Genomic DNA, 14,227 nt, shown 5'->3' on the forward strand with positions numbered 1-14,227 from the left:
CTAATGAGGCTAGGAAACCTGAGGGCACTAGGAGACCATGTGGCTTCAAGATGACTCAAAACTCAAGATTCTTCTAGAATACTTGAGAATTTTCGGCAAAATGAAGAACCCTAGATATTATACGGTCTTGGAGGTAAAATGAGTAATTTTTGGGCATAAATACATGATTTTCCGTGAAAATAAAAGAATATTCAAGAAAGTGACGTTTTTGAAGTTATCATGGAGAGTTTTAAGAGATTTATAATATTCAGGAATGTTGAAAACAGGTCCAGATACATTCCTTGAGCTCTACACTCCATCCTTGGCCGAAATTGAGATAAATAAGAAAATAATCATGTAATTGATGCAAAAATAATCTCCCTAGAATCAAGGTGCTAATTTGAAGGCTTCTTATTGGTTGAATGACATAGGAAGGATGATGTGGAATTATCTGATTGGCTAATGCTATGTGGATCAATCTTGAAGGCTTTGAGACCAAGTTTCCATCCTCCAATAAATAGAAGCATCATTGACACCAGTTTTCCCATAATTCTACACACAAAAATTCTCTCCATTCTCTAGTCTTCTAGCTCTGTGTCTCAACCAAGGAGGAGAAGAAGTCATGCAATACATCAAAATCCTAACCGCCATCCACCCTTGTGTCGTCCCTAGAAGATTGCTTACTTTCAAGAATCTTCAAGTTCTTCGTCTCAAGGCTTTATCATTCATCTTTCGCGGTGTATTTCATACTTTGTTTTCCTTTGTTTTCGTAGAGTTATGAATTCTAGTTAACATGACGTTAAGGAAAAAGTTTAAAGCCTGTTTATATGTTTTGAAATAAAGATGTGATTTCTATATGTGGGTTTCTATGTTGCTTATGGGAGATTGCTTAATTGATTTTGGATTACAGAAAACTTGTATATGTTTATGTTCTTTGGTGGCCAACTTAGGATATATGCATATAATTGGAGCTAGATTTAGGTAAACAATTCACCCAATAGTTTTGTGAACCTATTTCATAAGTAGTAAAGGCTTTGGACAAAAGTCGAAATTAATTAAGGAGGATTGCAAATAGATGAACTTTTTCATACTAGGTTGTGCAATTTGGTTGACATCCTTTCTTTGTTCTTCATGCATTGAATGTGTTCTTGAGTAGCTAGCTTTCTAGATTATGGTTGCATGTTCAATAGGATTGATCTAGGTGCTTTCACTTAGATCAATTATTCAAGGAAAGTAATATATGAGAAATCGTTTGCTTATTAACGTTTCACATGGTCAATTCTTTCTCATGACATAGAAAATCAACTATAGGAATTGTAACTGGATTTCTTGCATATGGATGTGGTTTTGATCTCTGTTCCTTGCGTTCCACCCTTGTTTATATGTTTTTACATTTTCTTTATTTTTTTTATTTAATTTTTGATTTAATAATCCTAACCCCCCCCCCCCCCCCCCTATTTCTGTTTACTTGTATATATCAACATTCTTTGTTTTATTTTTGTAAATAATACTTTATTATTTTATTAATTCTTTATTTTTTTATGCAATTACAGGTGTACCATCAATCCCCGGCTTGAATGATCGATCCTTACTTATTCTATACTGACAACTACATTTTGTAGGGTTAAATTGTGCGCTTGTTTTTAGCGTATCAAGAGAGAGAGAGAGAGAGAGAATATTTTTCTGTTTATTTTTTTTTCATCAATAAGGCTTGAAGAGACAGATTTGCCCCTCAAAGTTTGACGGAAAGCACCCTAAATAATAGAAAGAGTAACGACATAGACATATTTTGGGTCGGAATTGCAACTTCATGTACCGATATTAATTCTTTAAAACTTGATGTACTGAACTTCGGAATGGCCCATATGTCGTGTACAGTTCTTAAAATTTTTCCACGGAGGTGTGTGATTTTAACTACGATAAAAGTGATTTTGATTGCGTTCCGTGGGCATAGTTGTTGTTGGATTCTCTATTTACTTCATCTTAAATAATAAGTATTGAAAGAACTTCATTGTTCTGTTAATTTATGATCTGAATTCCGTATTTTACATGCAATTAACGCATTATTGTACATTTAAAACTGAATTTGCTTCTCGATCTATTACATCGGTCAATAGCTACTCAATCCCCGTTTAGTCAACTTAAAATAGTTGGAAGATGTAAAGTGATTCTCTCCAATTCCCCTTCCGGAATGGGAGAAGGGTTTGCATCTGCTCCAGCAGTGACCTTTTTTTATATATTTTTTTTAACCCTCTTTTAGGCAATTCATAATTCAGCTCGATCACGAAATAAAATCCAGTACACTTGTATATCCAGATATCCATGACAGGATCTCTTGTTCTCGTCGTCGGCTCCGGCAATGCCGGTAACTTCCCTCTTCCTCTGATTCTACTTATTTTCTACTCTATTGGGTAGTTCAAATCCTAGGACTTTTGTCAATGCTAGGAATCGAATCGAGTATGATGGATTGGATTCTTCGTGTTGTTAGTTATGTCCGAGGACATGGCGAAAAATGGATATGAAGACATAATGAACATTGACATCTCATCAGTGGCTATCAACCTCATGAAGACCAGAAACAAGCACATCCCTCAGTTGAAATGTAACCAAACTCCTCGTTAGAATCTCTACCCACTACACTTTTATGTTGTATTGTCTATAGTAACTTGGCGTTTTTATTTTTTGTTTTGTTTTTGATTCCTTAATAGACAAGCAAATGGATGTGAGGGATATGAGCTTCTTCCCAGATGAATCCTTTGACGGTATTATTGATAAAGGTACAGAGTCTGTTTATTTGTTTTGGTTGATTTTTAAAATACACGGTATCGTATACTAATTGAAAATACCCAACGGAACGATATTGTGTTATAAACAAAAGAACAACTTAACTACAAGAGTACTATATCAAGAGGGACACAGAAATTGCTAACGCAGTGTAAACCTCTTCACTGAGGAAACTTCACTCGTGGCTTTTAACGTAGCCAACACGAAAGATCAATCCAATATGAATCAAATGAGTTTACAGTATACAAGTTGTGTTGTTCATAACATACACATTCACTTAGCAACAAATGCTAACTTGATTTACAACTGATCTAACTTTTACTTGATTGTCAATCTATCGACTCTAATCAAATCACTGATCTTTCTTGTTCTCAATGTCTCACTGATCTTTGAGAATGATTTATATATGAAAGTACTGGACAACACAAGAGAAAACATGAAACAAATAACGAGAGTTTTCAGAAAAATGGTTTTTGACAAAAACCCATGGTTCAAGTGTGAACAATCATTTTATGCTGCAGATGAAAACCCTAAACATGTATTAGTTTCGAAGCCTTTTATACAAGAGGAAAACTGTAATACCCCGAAAAATCCAAATTAAATTCCGTGGATTTTTAGAAATGATTTCACGATAATAGGAGCGAGTACGAAGCTTGGAAAAGTTGTGGAATTAGTTCGAACGATTTAATTTTCGAAAACGAACGTTTTTAGGGGGTCAACAAAGTTGACTTTTTATACGTTCAAAATTTGGGAAAACTTCCTTCATGAAAGTTGTAGAGCTCGTCGATACGAGTTCGTGGACATGTGGAACGCAATATTCGGAGTTCGTATGATTAAGTTATGAATATTTGAAAATTAGGAATTTTCTATAAATATCGAAAAAAAAATCAGAAATTTCATTTGAGGACGAAATTTTATTCTTTTTGCTGAACGGTCCCCGAAACCCTCCGTTCTCTCTCCTCAGAACCGTCGGGTACCAGCTGACCCGACCCGGCTTTTCTGCCGCCTCCGGCGTCCTCTGGCTCAGGACCCGGCGCCTCCCGAACTCGCCGCCGCACGCTCAGTCGCCTGGTGGTGTCATCTTGCTCCGCCGCTGCCCCCAGAAGTGGATCGAAGCCCCCCCGAAGCTAGAACCCGACCCGACCGGAAAACCACTTTTCCGGTGTTGCACGGGCCGATCCTCCCCATTTTTGTGATCTCCTCCTTCCCCTGATCATCCTCATATCCTCCTTGCTTGACGATTTGGAGTGTGGAGTGAAAGATCACGAGTTGAAAATTTCGACGTCCCTGATTCAATCTGGAATCTGATCAGACGCACGAGATTAATCCAACTTCAACGCTTGATCTAGGACGATCTAGGCCAAACCAGACTTAGCTCCAGGTATGGAAGTCGACCACCCTTTCATTTTGAACCAGTTTGTAGTTGGTCACTTTAGCGTCTGAGGTGGTTGGCCGGTGTTGACCGCCGCGTTGACCGCCGTCTGACCTCCGCATGTGGCGGCGCGTCGGACCATATTTTGAGTTTATATTATCTGGACGGTGATCTATGCATCCATACGAGCGTTTTGATATATTACAAGGTTATGTTAGAAAAAGTTGGTAAATAGTGGATTTACGTTTTTACGTTACTATTTACGGTTTTTACGTTTTATCTTCGGTTTACGATCTGCGAAGATCAGACCATCGGTTTTACTTCAAATTTTAGTATGTTGATCGTATGACTGTCCCGGTGACTTTGTGAGGTCACGGGCGAAGATCCGACCGTTGGATCTTCGTATAATTGAGAAATAGTGATTCGGAAGGCGATTCGTGAGAATCCGACCGTCGGATTTTCATATAATTTTGTGGAGATGTTAGTAAGGGCGATTCAGGAAGATCTGACCGTTGGATCTTCGTGATAATTTTGGAGGATGATCCTAAGGGCGATCCGTGAGGATCCGACCGTTGGATCATCATATAAATTTGATCTGACCGTTGGATCATCATTAAATTAGAATCCGACCGTTGGATTTCTGTATATGTGTGGTCTATGAATGATTTCTAAGTTAAGATCGTGTTTGACTAGGTGGTTGATGGATTGATTGGTGAACGATTTCGGATCGTTGTTTTTGAGCTGTTAAGAAGACGCAGCGGGAATTTAGAGGTGAGTAAACCTCACGTGGTTCATATTACGAACCGAATAAATTTATTTACCTTATTTTGTCGTAATTGTGTGAAAATATTTATGGAATAAATATTTGTTTTAAAATCATATGGACTTGATCAATTACGGTCCATAGGTAAGTAAAATGGTTTTAATTATACAAAATGAATTTCACGATTTTCTTGTGTGAACTATAGTTGGTATTAGTGGTCATTCCTGAGTGGGTGATTACGTATATATATATTTACGTGATTATATGTGGAATGGTGTGACATTGAAGAGTGTGGAATTTGGGATGATTAAAATACTATGAATTGAAATTTGACTTATCATATTTATATGTGATGATCATGATTGATGAGTGCTTGTTAATATTCATGATTTACATTGGAGTATGTATAGAGTTGGAGAATGTAGGATTCTGAGGACGAGGTGTCCGAAGTTTGACGGTTATGGATAACCGGAGTGTTTGTGTACTGAGGACGGGGATGTCCAAAGTGCGACGGTTTATTATTAACCGAAGTTGTGTACTGAGGACGGGGATGTCCAAAGTGCGACGGTTTATTATTAACCGAAGTTGTGTACCGAGGACGGGGATGTCCAAAGTGCGACGGTTTATTATTAACCGAAGTATATGGTGCTGAGGACGGGGATGTCCAAAGCGCGACGGTTATAGTGTTAACCGAAGTATTTTTGCCGTTGCTTGACCCTAGGCCAAGGTGTCAGAGGTAACGAGGCAGTTAGAGCTCTAACGTGTTATTGGGATGGACCAGAGTGGTGTTATGTGGGTTGGGTGTTTGCAGGACCAGTGTGGTGTATTGTGATTTGAGGATTGTGAAAATGTATTCCTTGTGGTTTTCCATGAGTGGTTTGATGTCTCTTTGCAGACGTAATACTGTTGAATTTTACTTGAATTGTAATTTAATAAATCAACAGTTCTTTCTTGTTTACTCATACTGGCTGTAAAAAGCTTACCGGGTTTTGTGTTGTTGCAACTCCCGGTACACTATTCAAATTGTGTAGCGGGTAATCCTACAGGACAGGAGAACCAGGACGGTGATCGTGCGGTTAGAGCAATGGTTATAGTTTTACAGCAATTGTAATAGTGAGGCGAGTTAAGCTCATTTGAGCCTTACAATTTGATTTGGTGGGAGTGTGCTGTAATAAATAACTTGAGGATTTGGGTTATTGTAAATTTGAGAGTTGTGAAGTGTGGTTGTTTGTGAGAAAAAAATTCAGGATGTTAGTTGTAATTTGTTATTATTCATGTTTCGGATTTGAATTGATTATTCAAAATTCGGGGCGTGACAAAAACTCCCCCTCAAACAAATCTTTTCTTTAATCATCAAATAAGATAGATATAGAAAGATATCAAAACTTATTTGTTATGCATGCAAAAAATTCTTTAATGCAAAATGCACCAAATCAATTTAATAGACATGTAAATCAATTTAAATTGTGCAACATGATTTGGAATGAATATATATTAAACTCAAGATCAGTTTCCATCCTTTTGCTTGATCGTATCTTCCTCTTTGTTTCCTTGAAGCTCCGGTTTCCTTGTGACAATGGGAAATCATGCATTGAATGGTAATGGCCCAATATACTTACACTAATGTTGTCTTCTATGCCTTGATAATATATTGCTGCTGTCACCACTTATTGCACGTGCGATCTGTCGAAACCTTGATATAGGTTGCTCTGCTTATTCAGTCAAGTCATTTACAAATAGAAGATTTACTGGTTCAACTATGAGACACCAATATTGAAATAAGACCTTAGTAAATAAAGCTACCAAATGGAATGTTTCCGAAAATTTTCAGAAGTCATTAACCTCCAATGATCCCTCAGCTATGATCCTAAATGATTCTAATACTATTAAATCCTCAGATGTGGGTAATAGAAAAATAGACGGCAATGTGAAGAGAAGTTCAAGAAAGAAGAGTAGAAAGAAGGGAAAGCAGAGCAAGAAAGTTTCATGCAATGTTGGCTCTACTGACCACGAAGTGATTTCTGAGGAATATGGCAATGTAAACTCAGCTTCTGAAACCTGTGGTAACAAGGACGGGGATGGACCAGCACCATCTTCAACTGCACCAGAAATTTCATTGCTAGATTCTAAGAATTCCAGTGATGAGATGGGCACTGTGAGTAATTTTGAAAATCATATTGTACTGGAAGACTCTGCATTTCCCATCTTAGATGGGGTGGAGGCTATTCAGCATACAAAGGCAAGCTGTTACAATGATCTCTATACCAAAGGTTACTCTGAGATGCATGACTCCTACGTTTTGGATTCAATTTCAATTGGCTCAAACAGTGATGGTAGTACTAATCTTGGTCATGATGAAAAACATACTAAGAAGGAAATGTACAACAGATATATCTGACCCAGCAGATTTGAGTTCTTGAAAGGGATATTTTACTGATCGAAGGTCACTGAATGATGTTGTAAACACCTATAACCACACTGAGGACGCAGGGCAGGGTACTCATGATTTTGGCAGTAGTAGCGACATGAAATTTGTTGTGCCTAACAAGAGAAGTAGACAAAACAAAGTAGGACAACGGAGTGCAAATGTTCCCAAATCTGGTAGTGTTGGGAATATGCGTACAGGGGTCTGGCAAAAGGTCCTGAAGAATGATGCCAATGATTGCACTGGTGAATTGAAGAAAGCAAGTTCTGTTTACTCAAGGCTTGATCTCCCTTTGAGAGAGGCTCCCATGCTCAATAAAACCTGTAATGCTGTTGATATTAATGTCTTTTTGTAGAGTGAAAATAGGAAACAGCAAAAAGATAAGGTCTCAAAAAAGTTGAAAAGAAAAAATGCTCCAGCATTGAAACGAGAATACAATTGTTATTCCAGGAAGGGATCTCATGCTAGCTTGGCTGGCTCAGATGGTTCTTTGAAGCTTCGGATGGATCAGAGTTATATATCAGATATCTTGTCTCAGGCGAAGGACAAGAAACCTAGTCGTCCAACGGCTGGATTCCAGAGCAGCAAAGTAGAATGCATGAACTCCGTATCAGTTCAAAGCATGCAACTCTGTCCAAATGAGATTGGTCATCTTGAAAATGTGTGTAAAACCGTCTCAGGCATGAAGAATCAAAATGTAGGAAATCAGGATGGCTCAATGCAAAAAACATGCAATTCCTGGAAGGAACCAAGTCTGCTTCAGGTGCAATCTTCAGTCTACCTTCCTCATCTACTTTATGATGCAGCAAGTCAAGAAGTACTGAGACAAATCCCTCTTGCAGAAAGCAGCAAGCAAAACCGGAGTAGTTCTGGATCTCTTACACACAAGTGGATGCCAATCGGGTTGAAGGACTCTGAGTTGGCAAGCGCTGCTAGATCTGAGAGTTCAATGCTTGAACATTCTGATGAGGGAGCTTCTAAGAGATAGACGATTAAAGACACTGTTAAAGGCAATGTGGTTTCTAAAGCTGCAGTTGAGTCCATGGCTCAGGGTTCTGGACATGTAACTCGTTCTTCTGATGACACAGAGGGCAGGCTTCCTACATCAAATGCAGTTGAAGAGGTGGCCAACAACAAGCTTCATGCAGCTAACTATGTGAATAGTTATGATGTATCCAAAGGTCTAAATGCTTTTGAAGCTTATTCAAACAGAGTATTAGAAGCAGTAAATAATGCTTGTAGGGCACAGCTGGCATCTGAAGCTGTTCAAATGACCACTGGTCATCCAATTGCCGAATTTGAAAGACTTCTGTATTATTCGTCTCCCGTTATCCATCAATCACCTAGCCACACAAGTTGTCACACTTGCTGTTCATGGAACCAGGTTGACCAGGTTGGTGGTGTGTCATTGTGCAGACATGAGACACCAAATATCACTTTAGGATGCCTATGGGAGTGGTATGAGAAATATGGGAGCTATGGGCTGGAAATAAGGGCTGAGGAACCTGGGAGTCCAAAGAAATTGGGTGCTGATCGTTTAGCATTTCGTGCTTATTTTGTCCCTTATTTGTCAGGAATTCAGCTTTTCAGGAATGGTAGGAGTACTGGTACTGGAGATATTGACAATAGACTTCACAATCATCAAGTGTTAAGCGCATGCTGGAGTGGTGAGATATCCAGAAAATCCTCTAGTATTGGTAGTCTTCCAATATATTCACTACTTTTTTCTCATCTTGATTGCAAGGAAGATGCAGTCATCCCACCACTTGTAAACGAACTGGGTATTCCAGAAGCTTTTGCCAAAGATGCACCTGTTCAATCAGCTGACACAACAGGTTTCAGTGATTTAGAGCAACTTTTAGAATATTTTGAATATGAACAACCTCAACAAAGACGACCTCTATATGACAAGTAAGTGTTATTACACTTTTTACTGAAAGTTGTGGTCATTGAATAACATGCTTTAGCAATACCACATCGGTACTTAAAGCAGCCTTTGTAGAGACATAGACATGGGGTTTTGAATCAATGGATTTTTATGTTCTGATGAGTTACTAAGAGAGTAGTTGTACAGAACAAATCAAATACATGTACATCTATTGTCTCAAACTTCATTTTAGTTGGAAACTCATTTATATAAAAGCACTTCCCGTAAGTACATTTAACTCTCTAGTCGATGGATATCATATTGATTTGACATTTTGTGGTATGAGCATAGCACGTGTTAATACCATATACTGTAAGATTTTTTTTTTTTTTTTTTAAGTTTTATATCCACAGTTTTACTTTATTGTTTATTCTCCCATCATATGTTTGAATGTTTTTCTACCTGCTGGAAATGCTTTTTAAGATAGTAGGCACAAATCAGAGATTTCTTTTGTGTTTCTCAGTTACTATAATATTGAGCATCTGTCAGTACGCAAATATGCATGTTTGTGTAAGTATCTACTTTTTGGATCTGTGATGATCCTTATGAACTTTATTTTGACCTGTACTTTCAGATGATCTTATTCTGTTCCCTCCCTTTCAGGATAAAGGAGCTGGTTAGAGGTGATGGACATTCATGCACATTCAAAAGTGTATGGCGATCCAACTACACTAGACTCTATAAATCTAAATGATCTACATCCCAGATCTTGGTTAGTAATACAAACAGATTCAGACCTTTACATTGTAAATTAATCAATATTGTTTGTAATTGACCCTGTTAGGTTCATAGCTAAAATGAATATAATTACTAGTTAAAGAGTTTCAAGGGGAATGCAATTGACACTGATGAATGAACAGTACAAAAATATCAGCTTTTCTGAGTTCCTTAAATTTCTAAATAGCATGTAACTTTCAAGTGCGATCTGATTTTCAGGTATTCAGTGGCATGGTATCCTATTTACAGGATACCTGATGGCTTCCGTGCAGCATTTTTGACCTACCATTCACTTGGTTGTCTGGTTCGTAGAAATGCCATCTTTGAGTCTCGTAGCGTGGATGACTATATTTTATCTCCAGTTGTGGGTCTTCAGAGTTACAATGCTCAGGTAGTTAATGGTACAGAGATTGTGAAATATTGTGCAGTGTATTTTAACATGTAATTCAAGCATACTGTTAGATCTGTGCAGCTTTTTTGAAATATATATTTTATGTCAACAAACAGAGTGAATGCTGGTTCCAGTTTAAGGCCCTCAGCACCAGCACAGACAACATTATCAAACTAACCCTTGTGAAATACTGGAGGAGCGTTTCAGGACACTTGAGGAGACGGCATCTCTTATGTCAAGAGCTGTTGTGAGCAAAGGAAGTATGACATCTGTAAACAGGCATCCAGACTACGAGTTCTTCCTCTCTAGGCGGCGCTAGCGGCGACATATTGAAATTTTCTGTAACTGATTTTAACAACTCATAATTAAACTAGTGTCAGTTCCCCATTAAGCTTATCTACATTCAAGGTAACATCTAACCTCAGGTAGGCAGAAAGGGTGACCAACCTTTTTATTTGTTTTTTTTGTCACATACATGTATAGATAGCCTTTGAATTCCTTCCAGGATGCATGTGAGTGCCTCAGAATATAATGCAACTCTTTCAGGGATTTGGAAAGGTACTGTAGTGTTACTGAAGAAAGGTAGTGTAGTGTTATCAGTTTAGCTGCCTCCTGATAATGTTGTAAATATCTTACAGAATACATGATCTGTAAATAGCGTTCTCAGTTTGGAGTTTTTATCCAGTCACTGATTCATATGAGATGAAAACTTCTCAATCTCAATTCAATGAGAATTCTTATATAAGCCTCTCATTTGATTCTCTTTGGTAGAGATGTTTGTTTTTTGTAGAATGAATTATGAATTTTAGCCTAGTTCTTCTCGATCAATTGTCTAAACTGCAAGCGATTTAGAGATAGAACACACAGCCTCTTTATACGATGCAAGTATTTATTAATAATCAACTTCCAATAATCCACTGATCAAGGAAGAGGTACATTACACAAGCAACTGCCGTCTTATTTTGTATTAAGCTTAGATATGTGTCGTATAATATGGGACATATGGCCAGCATCTTCTTAATTGTTGTCAAACCAGGACTGGTTCTGGAGATACTGAACGACATTTTTGTCAAGTTGGAAGGCGGTGGTGAGAACATCAGGGTTGATTGACGGGTTGGAGCCGAACACTGTACTGCCTATGGTAGTGAAACCAGGAAACTGGCTGCTAAAACTGGCAATGGCTACGGCGTTGACCTTTCCGATGTTAAGCTGGAAGTGAATTTGACCAAATGGGAAGACAAACACATCTCCCTTGTATAACACTTTGCTGAAGAGGCGGTTGCCGTTATCATTGGATGTGACGAAGCCAACGTAGAGAGTGCCTTCCATGACCATAAGGACTTCCGTGGCCCGAGGGTGGATGTGAGGAGGGTTTACTCCACCAAGTGCATAGTCTACGCGAGCGAGGGATACCCCAAGAGTGTTCAGTCCTGCTATTTGCTGCACATTCGCCTGGGTGGCGATGGAACCAAGCGGATTTGATGTGTTTCCGCGCATCCGGAGCCCGGAAAAGAAGAAATCATCGGGTGTTACCATCTTTGGGTCCTTGCAGAATCTCCCATTCACAAACACTGCAATATGGAACATCATATCAGAACATGCATTCATTCATGCAAATACGAAAATTAATCATATAATCCTCTTATCCTCATATATATGGGAAATATGATATGTACATATGCTAGCGACTACTATATACCAGCAGAAATATCAGTGTTGGTGGTGTTAAGTGCTACACAGAAATCTTGGAGAGGACTAGGATCAAAGGCAGAGACAAGGTGGAAGGTTGCCAATGCCAATAGGGCAAAAGCAGCAGCTGTAGGGCAATGAGCACCTTTCATCATATCGTGATCGCAATACTCGTATATGATAGTGTTTTGTATAAGAGAGATCGAGGTGGGTGAAAATCTTGTATGGAGGAAATGCCTATTTATAGATGGAAGAGATGGAGAGAATGTTGTTGTTGACTTCACTTAAATGATTGGCTTAGTCAAAAGTTGTCTCCCATGTGAACTAGCTGCATATGCTAGGTGAATGAAGTTGGCACAGCCGAAAGAATTGAAAATTCTTTGGAGTAGGTAGCCACATGTTTCCTTCATTCCATGTGTGCATGCATGTGCAAAGTAATTATACACATGTAAACAAACAAGGGAATTATTGCAGCCGTATTTTTTTTTGATACGCAACATAAAATCAGATACAAAGGCCACGTTGGCCTCCACCGTTTACAGAGTCAAATAAAATAGCCCTGGTGACCGCATGTGGGAAGCGATTCGCCCACCAAACACGATCAGGATAAATGTGGCCAAGAGTAGTAACAGCATCAGCAGCAAAGTTTGCTTCTCGAATTATTGTATGAAGCCATAGAAAGAGATAGAGAAAGAAAAAAGGAAGTCAAAAAGAAACAAAAGAAGAATGAATATGTTTCTTTGACATTGACAGCCAAGATGTGATATGATTGCACGCATTTTTATGCATGTAATCGTATCTAAAATACTATAATTAAGCTAATCCTCAAGTCAGTTATTATGTAATTAATCTATTTTTTATATTTTGTAGGAAATAAGCGGAGTTGCGGAAATCGAGATAAAATTGTTCAAAGTGGAGTGAACTGGAGTTTTTGGCAAAATTACGAAATAGTTTAATCATTACTTTAATTAATTAATCATCACTTTGATTAATTAATCCTTGCTTTGATTAATACATGATTGGATAATGATTAATTAATCATTTGAGTTAGCCATCACTGCCATCACGTGCAAGGAGCAGCAATTAAGCCATGCTTTGCTTAATTGACTTTAGCCACTCACATGCTGCCACGTGGCAGATACCCCTTTTCTTTCTCTAAGTGCAAACACGCAGATAGCACACGTGCAGACTATCAATTATCCTCATCAGTCACCACCCATATATATAACCCTCTCATATCCATCCCGGAGAGAACCCTAGACCAACAGCCGCACCAGACCACACCAAATAGAGGCAGCCCCTTTGGGCTGCTCTCTCTCCTCTCGTCCTTCTCCTCCATTTTTCATAATAGTTTTAGTTTTCTTTTGGGTATTCATAGAATTTCTCACACAACCTTCAATGATTCATCAAAAGCTACAAGATTCAAGCTTTAGGTATTTGTGGGAGTTGTAATTCAAGGGAAGTCATATTAGCTCCCTAGCTAATTGTGGCTACCTTTGTGTTCTCCTACACTTCTATAATATTTTCTCTTTGAATTTTGTATCTTTGATGTTCATATTTATGGGTTGTGAGTAATTTTCTTGTTGGGTTTTAGGGTTGTGTCCCTAACCCAAATTTTGTGTAAAAGATGTTTAATTTAATGTAATGATGCAATTTTCATATGATGGATGCTTATATCTATTTTTGTTAGGTTAAAATGCATGTCTAGGAGCCTAGTCAACTCTAGGGTGTGTATTTTGAGCATGTCTAGGATGGAGTTAGGGGCTTGACTCCCTCTAATTCCTAAGCTAGAAACCTTCAATTTCGTATTCGAGGGGTTATAAGCATGGTGATTTACACCCGTTGCGTGATTGCGCGGGCGGGTCGCTTAGTAGTCTAATTCCTCGATCTCTACGCCTCTTGATGTGAATTAGTGACCCTTGAACCGGCTCTAATTCATGCCAAGTGAGTCCCTACGGCCCTTGAACCGGAGTAGGAATACCATGAAAGGGAATTTCGGTCCTTGAGCCTTGAACCGCCTTGGATACGACTACCGCCAAAATAGGAAATATGCATCTATATTAGATTAGCTTCCGACACATGAGATTTGGGTGAAGGAATCTCCCTAACACCCAACATTCTCATTTTTTATTGTTTACATTTCATTTTTATTTTTTATTGCTTTACATTTCATTTTTATT

General features: G+C 38.4%; 2 protein-coding genes across 2 annotated transcripts; one reads left to right on the top strand and one right to left on the bottom strand.

The window, feature by feature from the left end:
- The first annotated feature begins 7,692 nt into the window (after nt 1-7,692).
- On the top strand, nt 7,693-11,009 carry LOC133714294 (uncharacterized). Its single transcript, XM_062140391.1, has 4 exons — nt 7,693-9,234; nt 9,854-9,962; nt 10,187-10,358; nt 10,475-11,009. The coding sequence occupies exons 1-2, from the start codon at nt 8,366-8,368 to the stop codon at nt 9,942-9,944; spliced, it is 960 nt and encodes a 319-aa protein (XP_061996375.1). The 5' UTR covers nt 7,693-8,365; the 3' UTR covers nt 9,945-9,962; nt 10,187-10,358; nt 10,475-11,009.
- A 220-nt stretch (nt 11,010-11,229) lies between these two features.
- On the bottom strand, nt 11,230-12,275 carry LOC133718896 (germin-like protein subfamily 1 member 18). The gene is made up of 2 exons (XM_062145773.1): nt 12,058-12,275; nt 11,230-11,929 (listed from the first exon to the last, which is right to left on the bottom strand). Exons 1-2 carry the CDS (start codon nt 12,200-12,202, stop codon nt 11,376-11,378), a joined length of 699 nt encoding a protein of 232 aa, XP_062001757.1. The 5' UTR covers nt 12,203-12,275; the 3' UTR covers nt 11,230-11,375.
- Between the last annotated feature and the right edge of the window lie 1,952 nt (nt 12,276-14,227).

Source organism: Rosa rugosa, chromosome 6 (assembly GCF_958449725.1).
Source record: "Rosa rugosa chromosome 6, drRosRugo1.1, whole genome shotgun sequence".
NCBI lineage: Eukaryota > Viridiplantae > Streptophyta > Magnoliopsida > Rosales > Rosaceae > Rosa > Rosa rugosa.

What these genes read in the sequence shown, in the direction of transcription:
- LOC133718896 (XM_062145773.1), bottom strand. Translation starts at nt 12,202, where the DNA reads ATGATGAAAGGTGCTCATTGCCCTACAGCTGCTGCTTTTGCCCTATTG. An exon ending in CAACACTGATATTTCTGCTG is followed by an intron (nt 11,930 to 12,057) that starts GTATATAGTAGT and finishes TCCATATTGCAG; the next exon opens with TGTTTGTGAATGGGAGATTC.
- LOC133714294 (XM_062140391.1), top strand. Translation starts at nt 8,366, where the DNA reads ATGGCTCAGGGTTCTGGACATGTAACTCGTTCTTCTGATGACACAGAG. An exon ending in AGACGACCTCTATATGACAA is followed by an intron (nt 9,235 to 9,853) that starts GTAAGTGTTATT and finishes CCTCCCTTTCAG; the next exon opens with GATAAAGGAGCTGGTTAGAG.